Source organism: Otolemur garnettii, unplaced genomic scaffold, assembly GCF_000181295.1.
Source record: "Otolemur garnettii isolate 467f Iridium unplaced genomic scaffold, OtoGar3 scaffold00012, whole genome shotgun sequence".
NCBI classification, from domain to species: Eukaryota; Metazoa; Chordata; class Mammalia; order Primates; family Galagidae; genus Otolemur; species Otolemur garnettii.
This window is the reverse complement of record NW_003852407.1, coordinates 493,776-513,326: the sequence shown is the minus strand read 5'-3', so window position 1 is coordinate 513,326 and position 19,551 is coordinate 493,776. Positions and strand designations below refer to the sequence as shown.

At 39.0% G+C, this 19,551-nt stretch overlaps 1 protein-coding gene across 1 annotated transcript in view; it reads left to right on the top strand.

Moving 5' to 3' along the window:
• Positions 1 to 19,551, top strand: part of DCC (DCC netrin 1 receptor) — a 685,279-nt gene that overhangs the window by 350,212 nt on the left and 315,516 nt on the right. The window contains exon 7 of the mRNA XM_012801997.1: positions 10,815 to 10,971. Within this exon, the coding sequence (XP_012657451.1) occupies positions 10,815 to 10,971 (157 nt within the window). The remainder of the gene's footprint in view (positions 1 to 10,814; positions 10,972 to 19,551) is intronic.

The following is a 19,551-nucleotide window of genomic DNA, read 5'->3' as shown; positions in this document are numbered from 1 at the left end:
AAAATCCACCCCAAATTTAGATGGCTCAGTTTCAAAGAAAAAAAAGAGAGGTAGGAAGAGAGAGAGAAATAAGTAGGAAAAGAAGGGGGAAAAGATAAGAGATTAAAATACTGCTACTTCCTGGCATGACAGAGCCTGTGTAATAACTTTCCAGATTAACCCATCTGCACTAATTGGTTACTAACTAAAAGGGACGACAGCTTTGTCTTAGTCCTTTGAGCTACTATAACACAATGCTCCAATCTTTTTTTTTTTTATTGAATGATAACTGTATACATTAATGAACTTCTGGGGTACAGTGTGGTATTTTCACACACAATCCAAAACACTTCCATCAAACTGGTTAACATAGCCTTCACGTCATTTTCTTAGTTATTGTGTTAAAATGTTCATATTCTACTCATAGAAAGATTCACTTGTACCCTTGTAAGATAAACCACAGAAGTGAACTCTCCAATCCCGCTCCCTCCACACACTCCCCTCTCCCTCCCCCCTCCCTGTATTCTTAGGCTGTTATTAGGTTATAGCTTTCATATAAAAGGTATAAATTGATTTCATAACAGGGGTGTGTACATTGGATACTTTTTCTTCCATTCTTGTGATACTTTGCTATGAAGAACATTTTCCAGCTCCATCCATGTGAACATGAAGGACGTAAAGTCTCCATCTTTCTTTATAAAGAACAGAAATTTGTTTATTACAGTTCTAAAGGCTAAGAGTCCAAATCTTTCTTGATTTGATTTCTTGGTAAGGGCTGCTGTCTGCTGCAAAGATGGTATGTTATTGGTGCTTTTTCTGCGGGAGAGGGACAGTGTGTCCTCTCAGATAGGAAGGGACGGAAGGGGATAAAACAGGATGACCTCCCTCTGTCAAGCCCTTTTCCAAGAGCACCTGATTCCATTTATAGGGCAGAGCTCTCATGACTCAGGCACCTCCCAAGGCTCTCTCTCCTACAACTGTTTGTTGTGGATTAAGTTCCTATGTAAATTTTAGACAGAACAGAAACATTCAAATCGTAACAAGGCTTAACTCCTAGCTCAAATCCCAGGATTCTTCTTCATTTTCTCAGAAAAGATGTCATTCATCATATATACATTTTCTTTCTTGATGAAGATGAATAAATGGGTGAATACAGCCTACATGTCAGTTGCTTTAGCTATAATAGAAATGAGGAATCAAACTCAAAATTCAATAGATACGTTTATTATGCAGCTGAACATTTGTATCCTGTATTTCAGTATTTCATACACTTTATGTTAGAATTTGAGAAATTTGATAAATTTACCAACCATAATTCAAATCAATATGGGTCCTTAGGTAAATAACATAGTTAATGATTTTTTTAATCCAATAAGACTTTTTAAAAGTCCCATCTTTTCTGCAGGAATTAGTATTATTCTATTTAGAGTGCTCATGGAGAGGACTGACATGTGATACATGGCCACATTTTCTGATTATTTAATGAGCTTTTATTACTTAATCAATCATCTCTAATAGTTATTCTTTTTGTTTTCCTACTTCACAGATTTAAAGCATGAATATTAGGTTCAGGCCAATCAGCCTCTTTTATAGTTTATAGAAATACTATTATTTTCTTCACTGCAGTATAATAAAAAAAAAAAGGATGAACTTACCTGAATGACCTCTCTGCAGAGGCTGTGAGGTGTGTGTGCTCCCAATCCTACTGCCCAGAAGATCACTAGAGAGAAGGGCGGCTGGGCCTCTCTCTCTTCCATTCTCTCAAGTGTATAGAGGGATATAAGGACAATCCTTTCCTACCCCTAACAACAACAACAACAATAAAATCAGGCTCTAAAGAAATGTGCTTCATATACATTCTATTCTCTTAGGCAAGAGAATCACCGAAGCCCAGGAGTTGGAGGTTGCTGTGAGCTGTGATGCCACAGCACTCTACCAAGGGTGATAAAGTGAGACTTTGTCTCTAGAAAAAAAAAAGAAAGAAAAGAAATACCGACATTGCTAAAGAGGATATTTTAAACCATTGGTTCTTCTTAAGTCGTATTATCTTCAACTTATTTTTACGTAAGTTTCTTCTAGAAAACATATAGCTGTTTCACACCTTTATATACACATCCACGCAAAAATTAAACTCCATTGGTAAAGAGGATATCCTCAACCCTTGGTTCTCCTTATTTAAGTCATATTATCTTCAACTTATTTTTACATAAGTTCTTCAGAAAACATATATTGTTTCATACTTACTGATACACACATGCACACAAAAATTAAACTCCCTAGAACTGTTTCAGTTGTTTTGCTTTTCTTAACAACACAGCTTGTTATCTATTTTGCTTTAGTAGTGTCTTGTCACCAAAGAAAATTGCATGAAAAACACTGCTTCTCAAAGCCTGCCATCCTGATCTCTATCAGCAATGCATGTGTTCTGTAGATGTTCCTCTTGGACGGGGGAAGGATTGCCTGCCAGCCGGGGACAAAGCACCATATGGCTGTGCCGAGGTGAAGGATGATAAATACCCATGAGGGATGGGAGGGGAGCTGTCACTGCTTGTCAGTCTTTGTCCCTAGGGGAAGCTCTGGTGACAAGGGAATGATTGAAGTGGCACATTGGGGGTCCCTGGGCATGAGAAGAGGTAAACAATGACTGGGAATTCAATGACATGAGCTCAAGGGAAAGGGTGGGAACAAAGTGAGCAGGGATTGAGTAGAAGCTCAGCTCTCTCAGCATTGGGGAAAGATGCCAGGAAGAGACATTGATGAGAAAGATGATTAAAGGTGGCCTCACAAAGCCTTGGAATAGTGACAGATGGAAGGAGTACAGTGATTAGTAAGAAAATGCAGAGGGAGAATAAAGAGACCTGAAATGGAGTAAACTCTTCCAGAAGCAGAAACGTGAGAAGATAAAATGATTAAAAAAGAGAAAGAAATGAACGATAGATTTTTTTCTCTGCCAACTAAAAAAAGAGATAGGAAGAATATTGAGGTAACCAAGTACTGTGCAGAAACAGAGGAAGCACATTTGTCCCCAACTTACCTGACCTATCAGATTTAGGTCAAATACCTCCCAGTTACTTTTTAAGAGAGTTCCTAGATCTCCAGCCAAACCTGAAATTGAGCCAACAGAAAAGGCTTTCTGTTCCACAGCTCTAAAGTCAGACAAATAATAACAACCACCATTTATTGACTACAAATCATATGGTAGGCACTGCGGGAAGCCCTTAAAACCCACTTACCTAAACCACTTAGCTGCCCGATATGTTAATTACTTTGCATCAATTTTTAAATGCAGAATGTAAGGCTCAGAGAGCTAAATAACTTTCAAAGTCACATAGTTACAGAGTTTTGGGTTAGGGATCCAACATCCAGGGCAGTGGAGAAAATCACCCCCACCCTTTTTTTCTTATTTTCCTTATAGATGAGTACTCTCTTTGTTGTTCAGAGTGGAAAACAGTGGTGGATAAACTCTTCAAAAGGCACTTTCTTAAATAAACAACGTGGATATAAAGAAATTACTGAAAGCCTTGAATGGATGATTTTATATACCTACAACGTACAGATCTGAGCACAAAAGCCTTTAGTTAGAAATGTTGGTTGGCTGATTTAGCAGATACTATTTTACTCTTCATTTTATTGGAAAAGAAGTCAAACTCAGAGAGCTATAAGCTACCTTTGCTGATTAGGCAAGTATGTCTCAGAATTTGTTTCTCAGCTTATCTATTGGTGTGACCATAGAGAATCCTTTTTAGAATAAAACCTTAGCTTGGTACTGTTCTTTGTGGAATTCCACTGTGGTTGTGGAATAACAGGCACTACGACAGGCACTTAAGTCCTCCTGTGGAAACACAGGTCATCCCAAGCCAAATCCTCAGGCTGTTCTGCTTCTGGATGAAAGTGTTCTTTCCCTTGGGAACCATACCCACTTGAACACACCTTCTGTGTTGTTTGGTGCATATTTGGGTATTAGAACAGATTGTGATGGATTTTCCCTTCTCCATTTGATCCAAAAGGAAATCTTCTCACCCCAAACCTGCATCCTCTTGGAACCTTTCCCTGAGTTCAGTTTTCCAATCTACTTTGTAATTTAGCAGCAGATTAGTAATGATTAGCATAACTAATTTACAGCCATAGCTCAGTCTCCTCCAAGTACATATTCTCAAATACCCACTGTAAAAGTTCTGAGGGAAAACGTTCTAGCCGAAGTCTCAACATAATCTGGCAAATTTACAATGGCTCTCTTTTAGCCAACCCTGCAAGAATTTATTGGATGTCTGTGATGTGACTGATACACACGGTGATAATTTGGAGGATTAAAGAGGTGAACAGTTTGGACTTCGTTCCTACTCTCAACAGAGCATACAATGTGCTATGAAATACTGAAAAATGACTAGTACAGGGAAGTGTCCTGACAGAGTGTTCATCTTGTTCTACTTCTGTGAAAGTAAAGAATAGAGGAGCTAAAGGAAGCTGCAGATGGATGAAGGAGGCCCCTGTAGTGCAGCGAAGCACGGGGGAAGTGACCTAGCTCAGTTTGCAGCGCACAAAGTAGCAAAGGTGACAGCAAGAGGTCTGAGTGAAGTGCAGCGAGTTCAGCCTGGAGCTCTCCCAGATAACAAGGACGCAGGCCTGCAAGCAAAGCCTGTGCAGACTCCAAGCACAGCTCCCCACCCTGCCCAGGCCGATTTTCAAGTTGATCTTTTGGGCTCGCTCCTGCTGCAGACAACTGAGAAAGCAGGGCTAGGGTGGAAGGAACGATCCTGGAGCTGGCAGGAAGTGGGTCTTTGAGGGTGAAGCCAAGCTGGGCAGGGAGCATTACCAAGCTGGCTTCCTCTCTGGACTTTGGAAATGCACCGAACAGCCTTTTACACTGTGCTTTGTGCTCTTCCAAGAATACTGAATGCATCAATGATTGGATACGTTCAATGTATTTAGTTTATCAAAGAAAGTTCAAACAGCATCTGATACAATTGTATAGCACTGTTACCATGATAGATTATCAATAGTAAATTATTATAAACAGGTATCTGGGAACAGAATGGAAATGGTTTAATGAGGAAAGGGTTTTCTGATGTCAAAGCAACTACTCTACCAAAAACTTAGAATGGACTCCTTTGTAAGTAAGCGAATGTCTCTGACTTTACAGTGGTATTGCATGTATGCACTTTTTTATTAATTTGAGGAATTTTATCCCCAAATTTTCTGTTTATTTAGAGGGCAAAATCCATAGCTGAAAGTTCAATAACTCTTAGTTTCAAGCAGAACAGTAGGAACTTGATAGACATTCAACATATATTGGTTATTCATTTTAGATACCACATAAATTATTGTATGGATGTGAGGTCATACATTTATTAATTAGCTAGACTTAACCATTCCACACTGTTTGTATACTTAACCCGTCAGGCTGTACAGGATAAAAGCATACATGTCATCTGTCAGGTAAAAAGTAAAGATTGAGATTTAATGAGATCTTGTGAAGGGCAATCATTTTCATCTCATTTTAATTTCAAATTAAATAAAATGGGTTTCAAAACTATTTTTAATCCACGTTTCTTAGTTTTACTAAAGTCCTTAATACACTACCACAAAACTGTATTTTTTTGAATTTTGACAATAGCGCAAAATTTTTTATAACGTTATTCATTACAATTTTTATTGCTTACACAGTGAAATATCTTTCAGGTAGGTTTGTGAAATTGTTTTATGAGCTGTAACAACATTAAACTCGTTTAGCTGCTTCTCCATTTAGACCATAAGAAGCTAGAGTTTGGTGTTGCGAGAACAACAAGAAAAAAGAATTCAAAGGAAAAATAATAGATGTCTGCCCTTAGGAAAATTAAATGTGCCTATCATTTCACTGATAATATCTATTTACATTTTAATTTTAGTAAATCCTCAAGCTAACAAGCAGATGTAGCTAATAAAGCATCTATTTCATCTGGTGGCCCCAGTTATCATAGTTTAGTTAGCAACAGGGGAATGAAACTGGGGAATAAGTCTCTCGGCTCACTGTTTCATGTAAATTAACATTTTTGTTTTTTATGAATACAGCTTATCTTTTATGCACCTCATAGGGAATCAGATAGCACACTATTAATTAGCTCTGAGAAATTAGTGTGGGAAACACTATATACTAAAAATCAGAGTGGAAAAAAGTCTCCGATAGTCCGAAAAATCGTGGCTATATAGGAACATTAACCCAATTGCATAGCTGTTACCAAGGACATTGCCCTGAAAATAATCAAGTTGTTGCTTTGTTTGTTTGTTTCAAAACTATCAATTCTCTGGGTTTGTGTTATCTTCAAAAATCACCTAATTTTTTGGATTTTGCTGTGATCACATTTTATAAAAAGGTGTTCTTAAAAAAGAAAAAGGCTGTGTTGTTATAGTGTGCCAAAATCACCTCCTCTTCTCCATGACAACAGATAAAGAAGCTGTAACTATGGCAACAGTAATGGACCAGACAGATTAGGGCCAGACTGGAGATTAGGCGTCCACGAGCGAAGAAAAGAAGTCCTGATTGGTTCTTTATTGAGACCTTATTTGAAGGCAAGTTACTGTTAAGAAAAAGCATGGAGGATTAGTAAGAACAAAATTAATTCCCCTGTATAAGAAAAGAAGCCATTCCTTTATTTAAACTGTGTTCTTTCCTTTTCATATAAGGTCTGTTTAAACAGAGGTAAAGAGTCCATGATTAATTCTATTTTGAGCTTTATCAGTGCTATCTGAGTTTAGACTAGTTCTGTGAAAGACACTCCCAAAGCCTGGTGAGAAGAGCGAAAAGACAATAGTTCTGCTTCCAAACTCCCACTGCCTTCCCTCTGGGCGGTCCATGGATAGGTAGAGAAGGCCACTCGTTTTCATGATGGGACCACATGTGAGTGAGGTGCTCTTGGGGAAAAGATTTGAAAATTTCTTCTGTTTTTCTTAAAATTTATTCTTCTAAAATCTTTAAAATTCTCAAAGTTTGTCCCCATTACCATTAATCATATATATATATATTCTCTAAAAAATTTAGTAAGGTTTCCATTTTCTTTAAACTGGTAAGATGTATTTGGTATTACGTTTTGAGTCAATGAGCCATCTATGATGTTAGATTGATGTACTAAACTGTTGGACTGATGAAGGTGGACATTTATTATTTTTTTAAACAATACACTTGTAGAAATGAGACTGCTTAGTGGCATAGTATGAGTATTCTTTTTATTATTTTAAAGGATTTTGCCAGGTTGATGTCTATGACGGTAGTTCTTTAACAAACTTCTTCACTGACCACAGATGGGGGCCCCCCAGCCTGGTCAGTGTGAGATGTTAGCATCCATTAAAGTCTTGCCTTTCCAGCAGGGTTTTTTAAGCCTTTATTTTGATGTGTATTTCCTTTATTATTTGACAAGTTGAAGTCTACTTCTAAACAAAGTTATCCTTTATTTTACTGATATTTTAAATAATTGTTTCATATTATATTAACTATTGCCTGTTATATATTTTCCAAATCCTTTGGTCAGTCTTCCCAGAGGTAACAGGACCTCAGCTAAGCCAAGAAGGAAAATGGTGGGTACTCTGATGGATGCAGTAGGCTTGTGAAGTGTGGGGGCTGTGTCTATGAAGGCCCTAGGGAATTTCAAGTGGTTCAGCATGAAGGGATATGTTTAACGGGGGCATCAAAAGCCAGGGAGCCTCCATGTCCATTTGTGAATACAGTGGCTTTCTATGTTGATCACTGGTCCCTCCTTTGCACATAGAACAGAAATGGGCAGGTGATAGGTGCTCTATGCCTATTTGCTGGATGAGTAGAGTTAGTGATCACTGCTTAGAGTGGACACCTGCAAGCCTCTCCCCGAAGGTGATTTTCTTGCCATAGGAAAACACTAGGCCACTGTTCAGGAAAGGCAGTGTTCCTGGAGTCACTTTCAGCCAATGGCAGAGAAGGAGTCAGTAGGTAAATTCCCTGATTCCTAAGGGACGGTAGTTATGAGACATACCTTGCACTGACTCTCAGGGTCCATAGTGGGATCGGCCTTTAGTTTCCCCTGGTGATAACCACCTGGATGATTCACACTTTACAGGTTCCCACCCTGCCCTGTCTCACTTCCTCACTCTCCAGTAGGATCACACCCCCCAGATGTATTTGCACATAGTCCTTTCCTGAGGCCCTGGCTGGGGTGGGGGGAGCCAAACCGAGAGCAGGAGCCAAACCAGCAAGCAGATGAAGAAGATTAGAGCTTGTCCCGAGGTAAACAGAGGTGGAGGATAAACAAGCAGTAGGGTGATCTGACCAGAATGACATCTTTATTAGCTTCTTCTGGATGCTGCACAGAGAATACAAATGTGTATCTGAGAAAGGTGATTTTAAGGAAGGCAGAGGCACCAAAAGGCGGTTGCGATGCTTCGGGTGAGAGAATAGACCAGGGGGCTGTAAGTCTGGTGGTGGAGATACAACAGCCTGGGTAGATGTACCAGATGTTCAGGAAGGGGGATTTAGCAGGGGGTGAATGAAGGAGAGGCAAGAAAAGATGTTGTGGTTGGGATTTCTGGGTTGTCCAGTTGAGGGGACTTGGTCGACACAGCCCAGGAAGAGGCTGAGGAGGGAAGAGAATAAGATCACTCGAGTGTGTTAGTCTAAGCTGCCTGTGGTGTATAGAAGTAAAGGTTTTTGTCAAGAAGCTTAATATCACCCATATTTTGAAAGAGACACCCCATATCCAGGCATCAACCTTCCCCCCCACCCTAACGAATCTGCAACAAAAGATTGACTAACTCACTGCCAGTCTTCCATTTATTTCAAATTCCATGCTGATCAGGAAAGCAAGGGGAAATTCTATCTACGAAGTAGTCAAAGGATCTGTGGAGTCAGAAATAACTCTGGACGCTTTCTGCCATTCTGAAAAACCTCTCTTTGTCTGTGTAACTGGTGTGGGTTGTAAATTGATAACATTTCTGGAACCATTAGGAAATGAGTTATTCTCTTCTCCCCTCAAAATGGATTTTTTCCAGATAATAGGAGTTTAGCTGATGGCTGTAATATAGAAGCAGTCAATCCCTGTACACAGTAAATACAAGGATGGAGACTAACGTTGATAATAACTAAGGGTAAATGTCGGCAAATCTAGTTTGAAAGTTAAGTGTAGGCAAATGGCTACTTATGCTTTGAGGCTAGAAATCACTGTCAAGATTAAACACATGTTTTTTAGATTTGGGGAATTGAATAAACAAGAAGAAACAGAGAAATCTAGCAAAGATGGATTATGAATTCACACACATAAGCACCCCCCCACACACACACAATACACACACACACACGCACATATTCAATAGAAAACTTCCATTATATGTTATAAATGCTCCAAATATTTGAAAAACCATTTTTCTAATTGTAGATAATTCATTTATTCCTCTAGATAGCAGTTGTTAAATTTTACTATCCATACAATGATAACTCTACAGTAAGCCAAGTGCAATCGGACACTTTTGTGTCTCGTAGAATTTTTTTCTGTCATTTTCTTTACTACAAGGTAGTTTATGCAAACTGCTTTGACTTTTTGTTAGCTTCTTTTAATTCTACTCTTAATTTTCTATGGTATTAAAAATTTATAAATATAGTACTGTATTTCCAAAAGAGTATACAGACTTTAACAGGAATGGATTTTGTAATAATTACTTGATTACCTAGGCCAGCGGTTCTCAACCTGTGGATCATGACCCACAGGAACTGTACTAAAGGGCCATGGCATTAGGAAGGTTGAGAACCACTGACCTAGGCATTTATCAGTATGTGTAAGTCCGTTGCTGTGTTATGTTATTCAGGGTCTTTGTTGACTTGACTTCCAAATTAGAGCTTTACTAACTCTGTGTCTATTTGGGTACACCTACGTGGCCTGTGGCTTTTCTATATAAAACACATCTTAACTATAATAGTATTTTAAAGAATCAATTTAGTTACAAGTTTGTCTTAAATAAAAGGAGATTACAGTGTTTTTTTTTCTTCCTGCATCAATTATCTGATCTCTGAAAATAACTTCATCAGACATCAGATGACTTTCCTGTTTATTAAAACTATATAATCACATGTTTTCTAGAGTAGTAAACCCAAGTCCACAAAAGACTTTGTAAAGTTTTGTGAAATTATGGCTCTCTCCCTTAGGTCTACTTGGAAATCTTGAACATATTGGTAGGTAATCTTTGGCAAAACAGTCACTTGGAATTAGCTTTATATTTAAAATATATTATATGTATAGCCTGAATCATAATCCTGTTCTTTACTTCAGAGATGAGAGCTGTATTTATTTGTTTATTCATTCATCCATATTCTCACCTATTCGTCCACTGCTTCATTCCAGACAGAATTCAAGGAGCTATAGTCTTAATTATTTAAAATAATTTGTCTCTTGTCTAAAACATTTTCTGTTATCACTTAAAGTAATGACAAGTATAATCCCTTCATAATAATCAATCTTATTATCCACAGTTCTAAAGTAAGGTCTCCTATGCTTCTTTAAAAAATCACATTACCCAATATCTCTCCTCGTTTCTTCCTTAAACATTTATTTCTTAATGCTGTGGATCCCATGAGTAATAAAAACTGGACAAATATTCAGTGGAATCATATACGTTATTATTCAGCACCTTTCTTAAACCCCAGGAAACCCCAGTGCACCTTTGACTCTGGTTACTGTGTTTCTTCCTTCAGTGGTTACCGTTTTGCCTACATGTTCTTCCTTCCTTTAGAACCCGTGTGACTGTAACATGGTGACGCTTGCTGGTAGGTCAGTTCTATCTTCCTGCTCAGTTCCCACCCAGGGCGCTGACACCCCTAACAGGCTCCTCTCCTTCCTCCTCAGCTTTCCCCAGCTCCAGTGTCCTCCCTTCAGCTCCCAGAGATGTGGTCCCCGTCTTGGTTTCCAGTCGATTCATCCGTCTCAGCTGGCGCCCACCTGCAGAAGCAAAAGGGAACATTCAAACGTTCACGGTCTTTTTCTCCAGGGAAGGTGACAACAGGTGAGTAATGCTACCAATCAAATTCAGCCTAATGGGCCATCTCTTTAAATGTACACCAGGCGGTGAGAGCGATATCAGATCTTGTGCAAGAACTTTGGAGATTCTGTGCAATCTCAACTCTCTGTCTTTTACTCATTAGTGAATGGAGATGAGTGGTTTTTATAGCAGGATTGTTTACAGAATCAAATGAAATAATTTATAAAAACTTATTTGAAAAAAGACAAGAATGTGAATATATAATATCTATGTTTTCTTTCTTTGGTTTTTAAAGGGAACAGAATTGGGCTGCATGTGGATAGAACAGGGTATAAAAGGACCACTGTGGTTAGTCTGTAATCTCTGTCACTGATGTCATGTGATCCCCCAACACAACATGACTTCTTTGAGGCTAATTTTACTCTTTAACATGGAGAAAATAGTAATACTTCCTTGCAGAATTTTTGTGAAGATGAAACAAAGGTCATAGCCAAGTATCTAGCATTTAGTAGAAGTTGTGAACGTGAATGTTGTTATTGACTAGGCAACAGTGAGTTGTGTGGATCTAGTTTCAAGATCATGGTCTCCTAAAGTTTTTTTCCCCAATATTTTTCCCTTAATTTTTTTTTTTTTCATTTTAAGACCTGAAATTTGATTCATAAATCTAAGGTAGATTCTGGATAATTTTTGTGTGGGGAGGAGCAAGCATGCTTGTGCTAGGGTTCTGGTCTGACAAACTGGTGAATGCTTTAATCACACAGTCACCTTTGGGAACTTCTCAGGCTCCAAAAGGGATATAAACAGGACTTGCCAAAGTGGCATGGAGTTCCAAATGGTGCAGCCCGATGATCAAAGTCTACAACACAGCTCCTCAATGCTGGGTCTCAAAATGCTTTTCTTTCTAGTTGGCAGTAGCAATGAAAGTATAACCTTTTAAAGTTTTATTCTGTTTCATAATTTGGTGTTAATTTAAAATGAAGAGAAAGAAATAGACACACACAGACGTGTTCACTAAGATCATTCATTCCCATGAAGAAGCAGCCATTTGCTTTAGTCTCACCTCTGCAAGTATTTAACTTCGTGAACTTACAACATCTTGAATCACTGTGTGTGCAGTTGTGAATCTTGAAGGTAATCACTCTTACCCAGTCATCTTCACATTTTTACGTGGATTTTCTGGAGGCACCTTAAATTTGACCTGCCCAAGACCAGACTCACTATTTCCTCCTTGGTTTATGGAGGTGTTATGTTAGCACTTTGCATTTGGTTGACCAAGCAAAAAATCCAAGCCACATTTCACTCCTGCCCGTCTCCTAACACCTCCATTCTTCATCACGTCTTGTCTTGTCTACCTTGGTCACAGCTCAGCCATGTCACTTTATTTTATTACTTCCATCATCAATTCTCTGATCTCTGGAAATGACTTCTCCCCTTCTTAATTCATCCTCCTCACTGTCTGCAGTCATCTTTTTGAAATACAGTTTGGATTACTCATTCCACTGCTCAAAAATTAAATGTTCCTAAGTTTAAATATAAAAGCATTTCTACATAGAAGAATGTACATAAAAACTTCCAAACACAATTCTATGGAATTACAGCTCTAATCTGTACATAGGAAAGGTGGTTTCTATAACCTAAAACAGCTAAAAATATCTCATTTAAGTGGAAATAGCTGGATTTAAAATGGTCCGTTCATCAGGTGTGTGACGTTTGTGTATTTAATTATGTATAAAACAAGAATAATATCTCTCTGCCAGAAGGAATAAAATGAAGATAAATTCTACTTTTCAGGATGACCATGAGAACTAATTGAAGGAATTCGGATAAAGTATTCAGGGCTGTCGCAGCACACAGGCAGAATGGAGGAGCTCAGTATAGTGAGAACTCAGAGACAATGGGGAAAAAAAAGAGGCAGCAAATAGGGCTCAAAGGGTAGGAGGGAGGAAGGGGAGGAGAAAGGGAGGAGGAGGAGAGGTGGGTAGGGGGAAGAAGGGAGGAGAAAGGGGAGGAAGAGGAGGAGAGGTTGAAGTTGCCATGTTTGAGCAAAACATTTGTTTTTATAACTGCTCACAGATGTCTGCTTATGATACTATTTTTTCTTTTCCCTTTCTATTGAAATCTTTCTTACCTTTCAAGCCCACGCTTTGATCCTCCAGGACCCTTTGGTTACTCACTCCAATGGCCATAACATAGACCTTGGCAACACCAATAGCTCTCTATTTTCTCACCAGCCTCTCTATTATCTCCGTTTTATAAATTACGTTCTTGCTTTTCTCCATAGTCTTATCTCCCTGTCTTCCAACTAGGATTCTGATTATAACAAACCTGTGATTCTGAGGGGACCTATGACTCTTTAATCCTGTGGGTGTTTTGCTCTCTTCCATCCTTCCTATTTTCCTTCACTCATTCAGCAACTAAAAGCCCATGGTCAGTTATTGAGAGCACATAGATCACTGTTTGCTCGCTTCTTCCATTTCACATCACATGCTTGCCAGAATCCACCTCTAGCCCGCGTAACCTTATACCTACTCCCCACTTGTACCCTTGTAGCTGCACATAGCTGGAGGAAAAGGTACAAGGAGGTCGCCTCTGCTCACTTTAGATTCATAGCTTCTAATCCCATGTTGCCCACTAATGCTACCGGCAATTACATGGCATTTATCAATCAGCCCCTCTCACACATGCCCCTAATGAGATTTCATGCCTTTTCCTCTCCTCTCAGATCTGTAATACCTCCCCCCTCCAACCCTGCCTTTCCTCTATTTTAACTGACCTTGCTTCTAATTTCTGGAAAATCAGAAGGGAAATTCTACACACTTTCATATCTGACTTATTTACCCAAGAGTGTCCTTAGGCATATAATCTTTCTTCAGATTTCTGTAAAAGAATTGTGCACTCTTACCTAAGGCCAAACCTTTACTTGCACATCAAATCTCGTCCTTTTCTTGCCTCATAAAAGAACAAATCTTCAGCCATCCTTTGTCCTGAATTGTCAGTGTCCTCCACTCTGGGGGCTCAAGTCTGGCAGCACGTGAGCTTGCACTTGTAGCATCTGTGGCTGTGACTTTCAACTGGTGTGCCGTGGCACATCGGTGTCCATGAAAAGATCTTAGGTATGTTGCCAAAACTTCTAAAGATTATTAATGAAATTATTTTTGAAAGAAGTTCAAAGTGCAGTAAGCATATTTTTTAAACTCTTTTTTAATGAGCATAATTTAAGTGTGCCACACAATTTAACTATAGATTCAAGTGTGCCATGAGATAAAAAAAAAAGGTTGAAAAATAGTGTTCTATAGCAACACCGTCTCCTTAGATCCTACTTGCATATCCTCTACCGCTCCTTCCTCTGTTCCCTTCTGTAGCAACATTCCTTGAGTTGTTTGACTTCTTTCCAGTATCTCAACTCATATTCCAATAATGATTTTTGACCCTACTACTTTCTACTTTATTGCAACTGCTCTGACAAGTAGGTTGTCCAGTGACCGCTGTGTTACTAAACCCAACAGTTAACTTCTGGTCCTCACATGACTTGGAAAGTAGGCAATTTTTGTCATGTGTGATCCCTTTTCTGAATTCATTCTTCATTGGTTTTCTATAACACACTCTCTCATGTTTATGCTCTAACCCCTCTGGTCAATCACATTCAGGCTCTTCTGCTTTTTACTCCCAAGTTCCCTGATCTGTGAATACTGAGTTGCCCTAGGACTTAGGCCTTGGAGCTCTTTTTATTCACTTCATACTCTGTCAATGTGCTATCTTCCAAATTTGCGTCTCTGGTCTAACTTCTTACCTCCATCCTCATATCCAGAGTCCTACTTGATCTCTCAACATCAGTGTCCCAGGGGCATTTAAAACTTAGGACAATACCAGATACCTACTTTCTTTCAACCCACCCCCTCCCAAATACTTTATCATTCCAGAGTTTCCCTGTCTCACTGAAATCTTCATGTTTCTCTTTAATTGGGCCAAACTCTTAGAAATAATTTTTAACTTCTCTTTTTTCGGCATCCCATACCAAATCAATCATAAAGTCTTGGCAGTACCATCAAGTACCAAGAACTTGCACTAATATGATACCTGGAATTTGCTATAAAATATAAGAGAAGGTAGTTTATGACCTCTATATTCTAAGCTGAGTGATACTAAAGAGATTTACTCTATTATTCTCATCTTATATTTCTTAACTTTATAAAAAAAAAAATCAAGTAAGCAAATGAAAATAAAACATGTACTGAATCCTGCCACTCTTAGCCCCAGCTTTAAGCTCAACCAAGTCTTATCCAAACTAGTACACTTTCCTGCCAAGTCTAGTCTCACCGTAGAAGCTGGAGTAAACTTTTAAAAGCATGAGTTAGATTGTGTAATTTCTCTGCTTCAGAACCCTACAAAGACTTCCTCTGTGTCATTCAGAGAATTAGCAGAAATTCTTGCTGCTCAGGTCCAATTAAACTCTCTAAGCTCATCACTTACTATCCTTACCATTCATTTGTTCCCTGCTCTTTAGTCTCACTGGCTTCCTTGTATTTCTTAAATATATCAAGAATCTTCCTCCATGGAGACCTTTGCCCTCACTGTTCATTTTGCTGAGAATGCTGCTCCCGCCCCTAAAGAGATCCCTATGAGTTATTTCTTAACTTCCACTCGATCTTTACTGCAATGTTATCTTGTCATAGAGCTCTTTCTCAACCCTTAACACTTTCTATGCCCTTCTTCACTCTTATTTTTCTCCATCATTGTGATTAATATTACTGTCTGCTTACTAATTTTATTTTCTTAATCCTCTTTCTCTCCACCAGAACATAAATTTCATGTGCACTGGGCTGTTTTTATCTCTTTATTGGCTGAGCTAGTCTCAGCACCTGGGGCAATACCTAATCTACAGGAGACACTTCCCCAATATTTGTTGAATTGAAGCTCTAACTGAAATGTCAACTACTAAGGAAACTTCAGACTGCAGTCCTCCAAGAGAGAATTCATCAATTTCTCCTTTATCTTGACCCTTCACTTGATTACAGTTCTATTATGACCCTTGCCACCTTTTGTCCTGTTTTATACTCAGTTGGATGCATGTGTTTTTCCCTCCCTGGTGCTTGAAAGTAGGTCTTTTTCATAATTCTATGCCAAGTGTGCAGCATCATGCCTTGTGTAGAAATTTACTCATTAGAATGATATGGTAAAGGTAGCAGAGAGATAGATGTGATATTTTGTGATAGATTTTTCCTTAACCAAGAAAATAAATTGAGTTACTGGGGAGGATAAATAAGCTGACTAGAGTTCAATAAAAGCTTTTTTAATTTCAAAAATGAAATAGCAGTTGATATTAAAATTGTATTCCAATATCCCATTCATTTTGCCTGTTCTGCATCTCAGCTAGAGCAAATATATGCCGTATGTCTCTGAGCAGGTAGCGATCATGTCTGTTTGCTCCTGTAGGTGTATTTAGCTCTTTAACACAATTGCTTTCTAAAAGATAGTGGATTTAACATTTGCCTCAGATTACCAATAACTTTGTCGGGTAAATTGCTGTAGCTCAGATTATCATTAATCTGTCTGACTGGTTAATGGTGTCAATAATGCAAATACCAGTTAACTTTTTTTTTTTTAAATCCTGTGTTTTGGAATGCTTTTATTTCATAAATTAGAGAGCAGCATATGTTCTGAAACCTGAAGGCTAGAATTTACAGTGGAGTATTTGTCTTACAGATACCCAGCTTTCCCTGCTGGTACTTCAGAATCACTAGAAGTGAATGTGAACTTCAAGGTCCTAGTCTAACTTCCTGCCACTTAAACATTTAGGGACACCTGCTCAGGGGGAGGGGGAATTCTCATGCTCAAAGCCACAGAATAAGCATCTTAAGTAAAATATCTTTTCTGATCCTCACAATAAAACATTATTCAGATGTGACTTAAAGAATTTTACCTGTTATAGAGCCAATTAAGTATAGAACCAGTATTTAACCAAAGCCGGTGTTCCCAATCCTTTTACCATCTTGCTCTGTTAGTGGAGTGACCTGGAAAAGAACTAAGCATTCTTGGTATTTACAGAATTATGATACTCATTTCCTTTAGAGGTTTCTTTCTGATAGTTTTCTGATTCAATGGCTTAGTTGATTTGTATAATTTAGTAAGCATTATTAAAAGACCTAGTGAAGTTTATACATACATACAAGAACACCGTATCTCTAATTCAATAATGTGTAATTACTTATGTGACACAGGAGAGCTTAAACATTAAGGCTCTGTGGCCATAAAATTGAACCACCTGGGTTTGAGTCCTGGCTCAGAATTTTAGCAACTTTGTGCCAATTACTGATAACTTTTTGTTCTTCACCTAGGACAATAATAGTACCTGATAAGTGAGGTTATAAGTATTAAATGAAGTTAATAAAAATGGCCTAAACCACTTGCTCTGTGCTCACTGCACCAAAAGCACTCAGCTCTTGTTTGTAGATGCCATGGCCAAATCACTATGTGAACTGCAAATTACCATAACTGAAATCCAGAGGTATTTCCTTATTCTTATTTAGAGAAGACTCTATTTCAAGAAGCATTAACCCATTGATCCTTAGATAAGGTAGTTGTGATAATCTCCATTTTACAGATGAGCAAACCTCTCTCTGTTCAGAAAGACTGGAAAATGCTGCTGAAAACTATACAAGTAGCAAATATTCAAACCAGGATTTATATGCAACATTTCTAGTCCAGTGATCTCTTCACTGTGCCACACAAAGTAAAAGATATTTCCTAAAGAGCTACGTATAAAGTGAGTAGAAGTTCAGATGGGAGAATTAGAGCGCTTTGACGGGCATCGTTCAGTTTAATCCTCATAATAACACTGTGAGGAGGCAGATAAGGGGCTGGTATCTTCAATTTGCAAAGGAAGCAGAGAAGGCTCCAAGATAGCCCCTGACTTGCTCAAGGTCACACACTATTCTGTGGAAGCACAAAGCTGGACTAGGTCTTCCCACTTGCTGCAGTGTAAGCTTTAGGTCGCTTTATGCTGCCTCAGAAACCTCTGCTCCCTGCTCAGGATTAGAGCCCAGCTTTTTATGACTGACATGGAGGATTCACTTTAGAATTCACTGCGCATTACGTTTCCAGCATGGTGTTTACATATTCCTTCCCTGCCATTCGCAGTTGAGGACTCTGGCGCTGAAGGAGCTCGTTATCCGTGAGCGAGTGTATTGTGATAGACAGCAAGACTCAGGATCCAAAGCGCCGTGTTCTGGTCTGGCTTAAGTTAGCCCTCCTCTCAGAGCTTCACTCTGCTTCTCTCTAAAATGGAACATCCTTCCTCTCTCCCTCAAAACAGCCTTAGCTCATCAAGTGAGAGAGGAGGGAGTTTATTCTTCCAAAGGACTTACTACATATTGCCAAATAAAGCATGCCATCTATAAATGCCACGTATGAAGGAGCAACCCATTACTCACGTGTGCAGCAAATGTTGAACGAGGGTTGACTGTGTGTCCAGCTCTGCAATAGAAATAGTAGAGAACCCAGTGGTTTTTCTGGAAGAAGTTTAATTGTGTTGGCAGTATCATCCTACCGAGAAATATATAACAACACACTGCGTTAAGAGCTCTAGTGGAGAGGGGCATGCTTTTACTAGAGAATTTAAAACATATGGACAGAGTGTCTATGTAATCATCGGATTTGCATTTGGAAAAGATGATGAGTTGGAGAGTGGGCGTTAGACCAGAGGCCGGCCAGGTGGGGGCCAGAGCCATTCAGCAGGTTTTTGCAGAAATCAGGCAAGAGGTGGTGGCTTGAACCGAGGATGTGTCAGTGGAGATGAGAAGTGGGGATAAGTTAGAGACATATTCAGGAAGTAAAATTGACACTACCGACACTACCAAGTGAGGGATCGCACGTGAGTGGTGCGGGAGAGGGAGGGTCGTGGACAGTCCCTCGTTTCTGGGATATTTCAGTGGATGGATGGTAGCAGAATTCACTAAGCATAGGAAGCTAGAAAAGGTCCAAATTTGAGAATGAAGTTGTGATTGATGTAGCTTTACAGTATTCAAGTGGAAAAGCCAAGAAAGGCCTTGAGAATAAAAATCTGGTGCTCAGGGAAGTTAAAGATAGAGCTGTGTCAGGAACCTGTCAGTACACGACCGTCACTGCAGCCCCACAGTGTTAGGTGGCCCACTGTGAGAAAAGAGAATGACTGGAGGGCCCACGACTGAGTCATGAGAACTGTGTGGACAGATGCTGAAACTAAACACAATAAACAATCTGACACCAAATTCTATTGTCCTGCAAAAATACAGCTTTTTATTTGCTGTTACAGTAACTATTTGTTATGTAACTCGTCTTTTGAATGTGTACTAGATGCTAAAGCAGAGATTATATTAAAGCAAATTTTTGAAAAGGCTCTCCTAGGTCTATTCTTTTTAAGAAATCGGGAATACAACAAAAATTTTCATCAAAATGTAACAGAAATATCTTTGACTGAAAAGACTGAGTCTCCTTTATATTTTACCTACCAGGGAATCACCTTGAAACCTTCTTTCCTTCTAACACAGTATAGATTCCAAACTCCGTGGCTCTGGAGTAACATGGAACACGGCATCTGGGTAGTTGTTTCTACTGTGACTTTGAGCC